The 13,357-nt window shown below is 42.3% G+C and overlaps 1 protein-coding gene across 1 annotated transcript in view; it reads left to right on the forward strand.

The window, feature by feature from the left end:
- The window catches only part of CPS1 (carbamoyl-phosphate synthase 1), a 169,712-nt gene that overhangs the window by 128,620 nt on the left and 27,735 nt on the right, over positions 1-13,357 (forward strand). Inside the window, exons 28-32 of the mRNA XM_066622052.1 lie at positions 4,933-5,008; positions 7,256-7,333; positions 9,218-9,325; positions 9,467-9,556; positions 11,931-12,101. Coding sequence (XP_066478149.1) covers positions 4,933-5,008; positions 7,256-7,333; positions 9,218-9,325; positions 9,467-9,556; positions 11,931-12,101 — 523 coding nt within the window. The remainder of the gene's footprint in view (positions 1-4,932; positions 5,009-7,255; positions 7,334-9,217; positions 9,326-9,466; positions 9,557-11,930; positions 12,102-13,357) is intronic.

The following is a 13,357-nucleotide window of genomic DNA, read 5'->3' on the forward strand; positions in this document are numbered from 1 at the left end:
CCTGGGGAGATAGGCCAGCGCATGAATGTGTGCCAGCTTCCCCACGCCGATGCGGGCACTGGAGGAAGGGTGAGTTGCATCAGCCAATCTCAGCTAATGCAGGAGTCTGGAGGGGCATGGGGAGGGCAGGGAGGAGGTAGGTGTTTCAGGCAGGGGGAGGGAGGCCAGGGAGCAGGAGGCAGGGCCAGGATCCGGCAGTGATGCCAGGATCCTGACCCCATTCTCATGCAGCATGGCGTGGCTCCGGGCTGCTCAGATCTGCCCCACCCCATCAGGTGGCGCAGATCCGAATAGACCCTTTGGGGCCGCTGTAGCATGACACAGGGTAAGGGAAAAGGCTTCTCCTTGCCTGGAGCTGCACTATTTGTGGCCCCAAACTTGTGCTGGATGCAGTGCAGGCCTGGTGGCCTGCCTGTTTCCAGCGCATGTTAGGATTGCACCCTTAGACAATAATTGTTCCATTCTCCCTCCATGCCTCAGCATGTCCTAGTCCAGGTGCCTGGAGGTAGAGCTCCCACCTTTAAGAGAGGGGGAAGACACCCTGAGATTTACAACCAGCAATGTTACCTTACCTTGTTACCCTCCGTGACTGCCATCCCACTGTTGGCACAGCTGCATCAGTGCTGGAAATTTGTTTTAGACTGGGCTCTAACAACAATGGACAATCCTATGCATGTTTACTCAGAAGAAAGCCCCATGGTGTTCAATGGTATGTTCAACTCCCAGGAAAATATGCATAGGATTGCAGCCTAAATGTCCAACCTCTCAAAATTTCTGACATCTACTATAGCAACATATTTTCTCATAAAGCAGGGATTGAAAAAGAACCTCTTGGTATAATAGAATAATGGAAATGACCCTAAGAATGTTAATAACACTAATCTTGCCAGCCTCTTTGTTCAGTAGCTGGGAAAGGTAGAGAAACATATCTCTGTATCATATGGAACACTTTTTCAGATATTCACTTCCATGTGAAGATGTTCTGTAACTGGAACAGCTTTATGTCAAATATGTGCTGTGGCAGCTGCTTCTGTTTCAGGACATGGCTGACAAGACAAAACAAAACAAAGGGAACTGGGAATGAGTCGAATCAATGTGCAGAGATGTTCTAAATACTCCCTCTCCAAAGCTTAATGCAGCGAAGTGCTTATTCACAGATGAAAGGATAGGAAGAAAAATAGAGTTTGCCAAGCACAGTTCGCAAGTGTAAATGGAAATTGAGTTGAAGCCTTTTGATAATAAAAAGAGGCAAACTATCAATCTGAAGGATGCAACTCTGACATTGAATGGAGCAGGAAGAATGTATTAAACAAGGGATGGGAAGGAAAAGAGATTTATGGTGTGGTTCGTGCTTTGAGCGTATGGGCAAAAATTCTTCACAATGTAATTAACTATGAGGTATCATTAAATAATTCAATTAAAATCCCCTTTCAGTGGGATCTTTAAAGCAAGCCACAGGATTCTCAACCCTGCAGTGGATTCTTTGATCAGCCTTATGGAGCATTTAGAATTGTTTAGGAAAAAGAGAAATACTTTGTAAGAAAAGATAGACTCATCTTTTGGAAGGTAATTGGCAAGAGGGATAACTTCTGCAAATCTCTGCCTTAATGGTTTTATGCTCATTATTTTCAGTAGGATGTTAGTAGTAATAGTAACTGGCTTTCCATATTCTTACAAGCACAGTACAAGAGCTAGGATAGATGATGGTTGGAAAGTGTGTCGTATGAAATGGAATATTTTTCGCTCCATGAGACGCACCTGACCATAAGACGCACCTAGTTTTTAGAGGAGGAAAACAGGGAAAAAAAATATTCTGAACCAAATAGTGTAATAAAATATTTAATAAACTATAACAGAACAACATTTGAACCATGTAAAGTGAACAGCAGTCAACAGTGGCATTAAGAATCATCGCTGTCATTAACAAATGGAGAGACTTAAAGGTTTGAGTACTCTAGTTTTCTGGAAACCCCAAGAGCTCATCATCGCTAGAGTCAGAATTTATGAAGCTCACAAAAGCAGGTGCACACAAATAGGGGATCACATTATCTTTCTGCTACAATGATGTTCTGCCAAATTCCAATCCACTGGGCCTCATGCCCACTTAAGGCTGATCAGTCCCCCTTGTGCAACTCACCAGTGCAGCAAGCAAAAGTGAGTCCAGTTCCAGTCCACAGATGCCAAGTAAATCAGTCCCATCAATCAGAGTTGCCAAATCAGAGTCCAGAGCCAATAAGCCAAATTACAGTCCAAGGTCAGGTTCCAGGTAGGTCAGTCAAATCCATCAGGGTATCTAAGTCCAGTTACAATCCACAGTCAGATTCCAAATTCAGTAAACCCAGTCAGTCTCCTCTCCAACCTGCACTCCTTCAAAACCCACACCCCCTCTTCCTGCCTCAGGTACTCCTTATATCCCTGAGGGCCCTATTGCCTTCCAGTGGCTGCAGCTGTGCAGCACACTCTGCTGGATGCCCAGGCCTTACCCTTAAAGGGGCCACTGCTGACACCACATCTACCTCCTCACCAGTTCTTCCTGATTCCAATACAAATGAACAAGTGGAAAGTCCAACCACAACTTGAATTCTCAAGACATAACAAACCTCTGGATTTATGGTGAGAACTGAGCCTTACCTGGGGCTTGTGCAATAAGCAAACACTGACATTCTGACCAAGGAGACAGTTTTTTCTTTGTGATGGGGGGGTGGGAGCTTACATTCAGATGCTGGATGAGGTGAGTGAAAGCGCTCCTCCCCTGCTGTGTGTGTGGGGGGCAGAGCATCTGTGTGTGTAAGAGAAGGGGGCAGCCTGTGTGTGTGAGAGAGGGGGGGAAGTGTTTGTGTTGCAGAGAAGTTGTGATGCTCCAGGCTTGGGGTGGGGGAAAAGAGAGGCTGTGATGCTCCAGGCTTTGGGGGGGAAGCAAGAGTCTGTGATGCTCTAGGCTGGGGGGGGAAAAGAGAGAAGCTGTGATGCTCCAGGCTTGGGGGGGAAGAGAGAAGCTGTGATGCTCCAGGCTTGGGGGGGGAAGAGAGAAGCTGTGGTGCTCCAGGCTGGGGGGCGGAAGAGAGAAGCTGTGATGCTCCAGGCTTGGGGGAGAGAGGATGTGATGCTCCAGGCTTGGGGTGGGGGGAAAGAGAGGCTGTGATGCTCCAGGCTTGGGGGGGGGGGAAGAGAGAGGCTTTCCTGGGAGTAAGCCCCCCTGACTCTAATGGGACTTACTTCAGAGTAGGCATGCACAGGATTGGGCAGGGAGACTGCCACCCCACCCACACTTTCCTGGGAGTGAGCCCCAGTGACTCTGAGACTTACTTCTGAGTAGACACACGGGCTTGGGCTCCATCCGGCGCTGCCACAGTCTGCGCGGGCGCTGAGGGAAGGCAGGAGCTCCCCCGGTCAGCTCAGCCTCTGACTGCCCCGGGGAAGCAGAGCAGAGCGAGCGGGCAGGGGGCGGGGGCGGAGTTTTTTTTTTTTTTTGCAGTATTCGCTCCATAAGACGCACACACTTCCCCCCCCCACTTTTTGGGGGGGAAAAGTGCGTCTTATGGAGCGAAAAATACGGTACATAGAAAAAGTGACCACACTACCTATTTTATACATAAAAATGCATCTTTTCCCCCCAACATGTTTAAAAAATCCATTTTTCTCAAGGGAAAAATAGCTTCACAAATACGTAAGGTAGTTGAATGTGCTGTCTTTTGTCAGCAAACAGGTCTATAATCTGTTTTGAGTAGTTATCCTGCCTTAACTTGGTGTACATCCAAGAAATATATACATGAGTGGATTCTGCTATCAAATGGATTAGTAGATCCAACTGCCTTTTTAATTTGTGAAACACATTTTACTTTGAGAAAGTCTGGTGGTCAAAATGCATTTGGACTGCTTTTTTGTCTGGTTTACACAGCTGGTGCTGTTTCAGTGTTGATCCCTTTCATTGCATCCATGAGCTAGAAATCTCATGTCACCCATGAGACAGTTTAGGGGGCTTTGGGCAAGCCAACCGACTATCAGCATTCCGAGAGAAAATAATATCTGAAGTAAGGATTACTGGGCATCAAAAGCACTGTGTAAATATATCATACCACTTATAGTACTAAATAATAGCACCATATAAATATAAACCTATTCATGTTGCCATTTTGAGGAAGAAATTTACCACAAGCATGATTTTTCACGTAGGGATTTCCTACTATGTTCTGAAAATGATTACAAAAGTAGCAAAGTTGAGGATTTCAGAATTGTTTTCATATTGAAAAGTTTCAAAACAATTACTGCATGTAAAGAAATTCCCACACATTTCTTTTGAAACATAAGCTGAATCACAACCTACCAAACCACTCTAATATACAAGAACCACCTTACAGATATTACAGTTATCAAGTTGCTACATCCAGGAATAATATACCTTAACAAAGTGGTGAAAGTTTTTGCAGGCGCTGTTTTATTATCACCAATTATTATCATCGTCAGCCCACATATCTACCACTTTCTCAGAAATGGCTCTCACGAATCCAAAAATGGAATTGGCCAGGTCTTTGTGAAAAGATTAGATATGAATGGAAAACCAAACCAAAGTGAGAACTTCATGCCCCTGAATTAAAAGCACTTCACCAATAAGTATTTTCAGAAGCACTGAGTGGTTTTGGAATCCGTTTTAGAGAACTGAATTTGAGAAGATCTTTAAAAAAACATCTGTAGACTGCTACAGAATAACATTTCTTCAGTTTTTAGTCTGCACTCTTTTCTCCTCTAGTATTTTCTTTGGGGCACTCACCTTTGGGGGGGTAATACTGATTCCCTTTGCAGAGCACTCTCTTCATCCTTTCTGCTTAAGAAAGAATATGGCCCAACAGTCTGAATGGAAGAAATTCTTAACATGAAAAGTCTAATGTTAGAATGTCACAGAGTTAACCCAGCGTTATTTTTCTTTTCTCACAGTGGCTCAGCAATGAATGTAGTATATACAGAAAAAGAGATGAAGCAGTTCTTGGCAGAGGCAACCAGAGTTTCACAGGTAAGAAACCATGCTTTCCTTTGCCTCATATTCATTACTTTTGCCTCAACACTTTCAGTGTTTGCGTTTTTGTTTGTTTGTTGCAGGACATGAGGTAATTTGAAAACAGTTAATTTTGCTTATCCATTTGCTTCCCTCCTCTGCTACCATATTTACCGGAGTTTACTCTAAATAAATTGTAACATGACTTTTCTTTGGTCCAAGAGCAGATTATCCCTTCCATATAATATTTTTACGCTGCTCTCACTAGCGCACAGAGCTTATAGTGTATAAATGATGAAAATCATAATTTTTTCCTTAGTAATATTTCACAAGACTTAGGGCAAAAACTCATGGTTGGTTTTATTTTGTATTTTACATAGGTGAAAGATATGATTGGTGTGTCAGGTGATGGTGTGTCAGGTGATGTTTAATTGAAGTAAGGAAAGCACAGTCAGTAATTTTAAAGAAGAGTTAATACCACACAGCAATACCTAGGAAACAGATGCTGAAAAATAATTATGTACAGTATTGAACAATCACACTTTCTGCTGAGTTGCTTCTGCGACTGCCATTGGTGATGATGTACAATACAGGAAGAGGAGTGTAGAAGGGGGGTGAGAAATGAAAGTTTAAGGAGCTGAGTTTGCAGAAAGCAAGTTGAAATGATGTGAAGTTCTGTGCCAGTTCCTATCTATGATAGAAAGCAAACCATCTCTCTTGGGAACCAAATCTCTTGCTGCTCTTGTTGCTGGGGAATATTTGTCCCACCTCAAACATGATTCTAATAGTGGTTTCTTTTTTCCCATTCAAGTGAAAGATAGCCAACCATTTCTATGGCAAAACATAAAGCGCTGGTAAAACTTGCTCCTCACCCCGACACATAGGAAATGCTCATTTTTCCATTTAGAAAAAAAATAACAGAAGGATCAATTTAAAGACTAGGACCATTCTCAACCATTTTAGAACTGGATGTTCGTGTGTTCAGAACTCTGATTTTTCAAAAGTCAGCCTGCAGCTTCTAAAAAGCCACTCAAAGACTAGATTTTCAAGAGCTCAGCATCCTACATATCAGGCACTTTTAGTCATCTGGTTCCAGCTGGCAGCTCTGTCCTTTTTAGAAAATTTGGTGCTCCGTGATTTGCTTAGAGTCGCACCGTGATTTTATGTTATGAGTCAGAAATCCAGTTGAGGCTTATTTGACTCCTCGTTCTGTGCCTAGCTCCTTGAACCATGATAGCTGGATAGCAGTGATAGAACTGTCACAGTTCCTTGAGCATCCCTGACTGGTTCTGACTGGGATGTCAGCAGGGTATGCTACAAAATAAAGGAGCAAGCAAGAAAATACTCTTAACTTTTTCTGTGAATATTGTCGGGGTAGTTCTCAAAACTTGTAGCGATTGGTGATTACATAATTCTAGAATTGCCCATGAAAATGCATGGACAGAGTAAGGGAGCATTCTCTAGGGTGGAATAGAGAAGGGAGGACCCCTCTCTCTTGTACTTCCTCCATTCCTGCCTCTCCCCTCTGCCTTACTCCGTCCTCTTTCCTCCCACATTCTCCTCCACTTCTTTATTTTTTTTCCTAAGTATGTACTTAAAATATAGATACTAAAAAGCACCATACACCACTAATAAAAAATAAAACAGCAGTAGCAAAATTAAACAGTATAAAATCAGTTAAAGAAGCAGGAAAAATGTTACATATACTTATCTGAATAAAAAAGTTTTCACAGCCTTTTATTCTACTCCTCCCCCTCACAAAAAACAACAGCACAAAATTTGGTGTCTCGTGGATGAGGGACATTGTAATAGTGGGAAAAGAGATATTTGTAAGAGTGCATGGATTGAGGAACATTACTGATGGTTGTCATGGGGGAGATGACATTCAGCACACAAAGTTAGTTAAAAGCCTTCATACAACCATGATGTATGCACCAATCTTGCATCCCATTGAGATCAATGAGACATATAACTGCATTCAGAATTTATAGCTATTTCTTGCTCAGATTCAATTGTTAACATCACAACCATACAAGTTACAAACCTGCTTTCTAACAGAAGGCTTCTGTACTCTACCTGTTTTCAGGGAACAGAAGCCTTCAGACAGGAGCTAATTGCATTCATATGACTTTTTTTTTAAAACCTTGCTGCAATTCTCCCCCCCCCCAATAAAATTTCTGAAACAAGAGTTTATGCCAGTTGCTGACAATGCCAAATATATACTTACATACAGAATGTCTATTTTCTTTCTCATTCTGGTAAAAGGAACACCCTGTTGTACTCACGAAATTCATTGAGGGAGCTCGAGAGGTGGAAATGGATGCTGTTGCCAAAAATGGAAAGGTATAAGCAGCTTCCTTAACAGGACTTTTTCTTTCCAGGACTTATGGGAAGGTTCTTTAAAGCAGGGGTAGGCAACCTACAACTGGATCCAACTCACCACTCAAAACAAATCCAAAAAGATATATCCACTGAACCCACAGTGGTCCTAAAAAAGAAATTGAAGTTTGTAATCCAATCTCTGTAAGTCTTAAAGTGTAAGCAGACCAAAGGCAGAAGCTTCCTTTGAGCATCACCATCTGTTTGGGCATTCATTTCTCCACAATTTGCCCATCTTTTTTTTTTTTTTAATTTATTTAGCTGTATGGCTTAATTGGGAGGTTCATGCATGCTTATCGAATGTGCATGTATTCTTCCTGTTGATGGACATGATTCTGGAGCACATATAGAAGAAGGTTGCTGAGCCCTGCTTTAAATGGTCTTGATAAATGCTCTGTTTTAAACTATTAACAGAGGTGCTTTTCAGCTGAACTAAACAAAGCCAGACCTAAAGCAAATTTTATAAAGAAACCTAATCTTGCAGATCTTTTGTTTTTCCAATATGTCCGTCTTTAAAACAAGCAAAATACAATACCATTGAGTAATGATGGATTAGGACTGTTTGTACTCTAGTTTTCATTCCTCTCAGTTAGTGAACAAAGAACAGTACATTTATCTAGCATTGTTTGTAATGCATGTAATAACTGTGACCTTTGCCCATCCGTACTTCACTTTTATCCTGTACAGCCTAATTATGTTGTTCATAGACTCAGGACTTTCTTGAGAACTTCAGAGAGTCTGCCAAGAGATGATAAACATCCTTCCTTGTTTTTAATGGGCTTCTTAGTGGAATGAGGTTTACTGTAGCACACAAGATAACTTCCTGCGGGAAAAATTAATACATAATTGGAGGAATCACATCCTCCATGACTGGGACTGACCATGGAATTTGAGAAATGTTCCCAGAATGGGTTCATATGGACCCAGAATGGTTCTCTCGTCTCCAGTATGTCAGGTTGCACTTAGTGTGACCAGTTGCTATTGAGAATTGGTAGCATCATCAGTGTGCTTAAGGTATGGAGGACAAGCCAAAATCATCATTTGCATAGTGCTTTTGGGAGTTTAAAGTATGTCACATACATTATCTTGTTGTTCTTGCAACAACCCTATAAGATAGGTCAGGTGATGGGGTGGGGGCTGAGGCTTGGAGTGACTTACCTAAGGACACCTGGGGGTGTTGTGAGACTTCAAGCAAGGACTTCCTGTTTGAGAGCTCACTATTTTAGCCACTGTGCTGAATCAGATCTCTGAAATCAGGTGTCAAAGAAACATCATCATCATCATCATCATCATCATAATACAGGCATTTATATACTGCCTTTCTTGGTCGTCAGATTTCTCCTCAGACTTTAATTCAAGGCGGTTTACATGGGCAGGCTGTTCTAAATCCCCGTAGGGATTTTTACAATTGAAGAAAGGTTCTATCTTTCAAGAACCACAACATTTCAGGTGTCAAACAGGAAAACATCAGGTGTCTACATGAAAAAAATCTAGTGAATTCCAAGTTCTTTTTCTTCAAATCCAAATAGGTGCAGTTCTCCATCCTATTTTACTTACGAGGAACACTTTAAAAAAAAAATATTTAGAATGGTCATCCATGTGAGAAGAGAATTGGGAAGAGAACAGGAAACATATTAGTAGTTGATAACCTGAAACACAATAATTCCAGAGAACTAGGGGTGTGTCATGTAATGAAGTGCTGGCAAATTATTGCCTAACATCTAGTTTACCAACTGGAATTTGCATATTTGAAACTGGATATAAAAGATTTCAAAAGTGGAAATCTGGTGAAAAATTTCAAAGTATTGTTGACAAACCCTGTTCCTCTGGCTTTTTGCTTTTGATCAGGTCGTCTGTCATGCTGTATCTGAGCATGTGGAGGATGCAGGAGTTCACTCTGGAGATGCCACCTTGATGTTCCCTGCACAAACCATTAGCCAAGGAGCTTTGGAGAAGGTGAACAGTTTGTTAAATGTGATAGGGGGATTTGAAAACGAGGGAGGGGTTTGGCTAGAATTTTTCATTTTGCACTTTCCAGTTTTGTGATTGTTGAGGTGGGTTGTATTGATGGAGACCTCTGTCTGTTTGTTCTCACAGGTGAAAATCGCCACTGGAAAGATTGCAGATGCCTTTGCTATTTCTGGACCATTCAATGTTCAGTTTCTCATCAGAGGAAATGATGTCTTGGTATGACCTTTTGCAGCTGAACATAGAAAGTGGTAGTATAATAATAAATGTAATAATGGCATTGCCTGCCTGTCTTGTATTTCCCTCAATGTACACCTGGCAAAAAGTCACCAAGGCTGTTGCTGCTGTTTGCTGCACTACATGGAACAATGATAGGCACATAATACCTGCCTTGTGCTTTACCACGTGGCCCTTGGTGCCACTGATACTGTTTGCCATTCAACACCTTATAAGACACTGTGATACAATTTTGAGAAAAGAATGTTGTCTGCCCACACAATGCTGCCGTTTGAAGGTAAGGCCAGCTCTGTAGAATAGCCACTGTCTGCAAATGTGTTACATCAGTGTTGGGCCTAAATCAGGTGAGCTCTAGATGAGTTTTGTGACTCATTTCACAAACCTTTATGTGACTGATCTTATTGATACGGCACAAGTTTGGCCATATTACCCATATCCCGTCATTTTGCTAGCCTGGATCATCATGGATGATCAGAAAGCCAAATGATCAGATAGCCAGAAAGCAAAATGGAAAGCAGAGAATGAGGGGGGGACATAAAAAGAGGAAGCAGCCTTACTGACAGTGGCATTTTCATAGCCCATTAAAAACAATCCAATAGGTAATTTTACTCTTATCTCTCCCTCCTAGTTATTTCACCACCTTAGCCACAGCAGGTATTCCTTTCTCTAAAGCTGAACAGTTCAACTCCAGCCCTGTTCCTGCTGCTCATTATTATTATTATTATTATTATTATTATTATTATTATTATTATTATTAACAACAGTATTTATATACCACTTTTCAACAAAAAATTCACAAAGTGGTTTACAGAGAAAAATCAAGTAACTAACGGCTCCCTGTCTCAAAAGGGTTCACAATCTAAAAAGATGTAAAAGAACACCAGCAGACAGCCACTAGAAAAGACCCTGCTGGGTTGAGGTGGGCTAGTTACTCTCTCCCTGCTAAAAAGAGGAGCACCCACTAGGAAAAAGTGCCTCTTACCCAGTTAACAGGGATAACTCATGAATTCGGCCTCTTGCTCTGAGGATGGGCTAAAGTCCTCCTTGGCTGAACTATTAATTTTACAGTTCTCTCACCCAGTGGCATACTGCACTGCCCTGGTGCCTGGGGCAGTGAAGTCATGATGTCATTATGTTCTGGGTTCTCCCCAGAGGAGGGGGCACTGGTGGCTTTGCAAACTCCATTCCTTCTTCGGTGGAGACACTACTTGCAGTGCAAGGCAGTCACTTCTAGGTTCTCCTTGGAGGAAGGGATCTCCACAGTAAAAGGAACTGGAGCTAAAAGCTTCCAGCACCACCCCCACCTCCACAGACAGGCCAGGAGTTGCCCAGAGAACCACAGATGGATGGCGCCACCACTACTGCTTGCGGCTAAGTAGGTCCGCACCTGGCATGCCCCCAATGGTGCCCAGGGCACTTGCACTGTCTCGCCACACCCAAGATATACCCCTGCCCTCACCTTCCTATAACAGCAGGATTATGGCATCAATTTAAAACCAAGGCATTGTGCTACTACTGCATTGAATATTTTTTGAGCATGTGTGGCAGCTATCCTTCATATACTCAAACAATTAAAGGATGGAGGAATTAAAGGCAGCAATAGAAAGGTGTGTGTGTGATTAGGACCAAGACCTCAGTATGCAGGTAAAAGGTATTTAAATCTTTCCGATTGCATTCCTGACAAAAATCACACCCCTAGATCTACTTTTAGTGCTGGACAGAAAGCTCCATCTCAGGCCTAATAACACATTTTGCTTCCTTCAACATTACGACAATTCCTGGGTATATTTGGTTTGCTGATTCCAAAAATGGCATCCATTATGCCCTATCACATCTAGTTTTGGAGACATGGCATAGCCTCTTAAGTGAATGGTTCAAGCAGCTTCCTCATGAGGAAGCCTACACCATGGCTTCCTTGTGAGGAAGCTGCTTGAACCATTCACTAATGAGGCTGTACTATATCTCCAAAACAAGACTTGATATGGCAAAACGGATGCCTTTTTTGGAATCGGCACCCCAAATTCATATCAAACCACCATAAAGTTTGGGAAAAACTTTTCTGACCCTCTGTTTTGTAGGCCTGTGTAATCACTTCAGGGACCATGGTGCACTAGACCAGGTTACTTGCTCCTCTTGACCTGCTGCAGTCCCAGTCCTGATCACCTTGCTCCCCCTGGCTGCTTATTAAATGAAGAAAAAAAGACGCAAAGGGCCAAACTTAGTATGTAATTTGGCCCTGAGTTTTAGAAATGTCTGGAATCTTTAAGCTTGTCAGTGATTAACCCCACAACAGAAGACTTTATTGCACTTAGTAAGCAGTGTTTGAGGCTTATAGATGCTTTTCTTACCTCTTTAGGTGATAGAGTGCAACCTACGTGCTTCACGCTCTTTCCCATTTGTGTCCAAGTCTCTTGGTTTGGATTTTGTTGATGTGGCCACTAAGGTGATGACTGGGGAAACAATCCAGGAGTCCATCCTTCCTGCACTGGCAAACCCCATGATTCCTTCAGACTACGTGGGCATCAAGGTACGCATGAAAAAGACTGCAGAGCAATTAACCAGCTACAGCTTATAGGCTTGATGCTAAATGTTAACCTCTTCTTAATGGAGAAGAAAACATATATTGATAAGAGGTATCTTCCCTCTCCTTAATCAAAATGAAAAGTGCAAAGAATTAACAAAGGGTATAAATGTGAACTGTGGAGTTATCAGCGTCCAAGGCAATTGACTCTTGCATACTCAACTGGTCCAAATCGTGGCAAACAGTGTTTTAACCAGTGCCATTTTCTTAGAACAAATGAGTCAGCTGCTATTTTGGCTTCACTGGGTTCTAGTTCAAAGGGCTGGTTCAAAGGCCCCAAACCTTTAAAGCCCACTTGAAGGACATGATCCTACCTGTTCACATAAGTTGTTGGGGGTGCTCTACTCCAGGGGTGTCAAGCTCATTTCATACAGAGGACCGAATAGCATTCATGATGCCTACTGAGGGCTGGAAGTGATGTCATTAGGCAGGAAGTGATGTCATTAAATAGGTCATAACCAAAAATAAGCACTTTTTCTCACTTAGGAATTCATTAGCTGCAATGGCAGAAGAGAAAATATGCAAATCTTGATCATTTTTTGAGATATGGGAGCGCTCAATTCAGCAGTAACTCTTCAGCACTGCTCAGCAGCTGAGAGCCCGAGGGCCAGATAAAAGGTTTCCGCCGGCCGCATCCAGCCCCCGGGCCTTATGTTTGACACCCCTTCTCTACTCCTTATCCCACCATTATCATAGGTGTGGTTGATGAAAATCCAGCCTTCTTTGATAATGTGCTGATGTTGTGGAGCTCCTGGTTCTTCTGGATATCAGATTGGCCCCCTCCCTAGTGGCAGTTTGATACCTGGCAACAAATGTTTTTGTTTTGGCATGCTTAGGACTTTTCTGGTTTTAAAACATTTCCCCCCCCCCACTCCTGGCTATATGCTGGTTGACCACCTATGCTGATTTTTGTGCTGTAATGTGCAGCTTGTTTTTCACATCAAATGTTTTGAATGGCTGGATTTTTTGTTTTTGTTTTAAATCTCTGATGTTAGCCTCCTCAAGCATCCTGCTATGAGTTGGAAATACAGGATAAAATAAAAATGATAACAGAATTTGATTGTATGCTGGAGCAGTGGGTAAGTGTAACTAATGACACATTGCATTAGGCAGACAGATATCTATGTGTGGTTGACTGGATCTGTGAGTGTTTGGTTAGCACTGGTAGCATTTTGCTTATTACAGGCCTGCACTGCTTGTGA

Source organism: Tiliqua scincoides, chromosome 1 (assembly GCF_035046505.1).
Source record: "Tiliqua scincoides isolate rTilSci1 chromosome 1, rTilSci1.hap2, whole genome shotgun sequence".
Classification (NCBI taxonomy): domain Eukaryota; kingdom Metazoa; phylum Chordata; class Lepidosauria; order Squamata; family Scincidae; genus Tiliqua; species Tiliqua scincoides.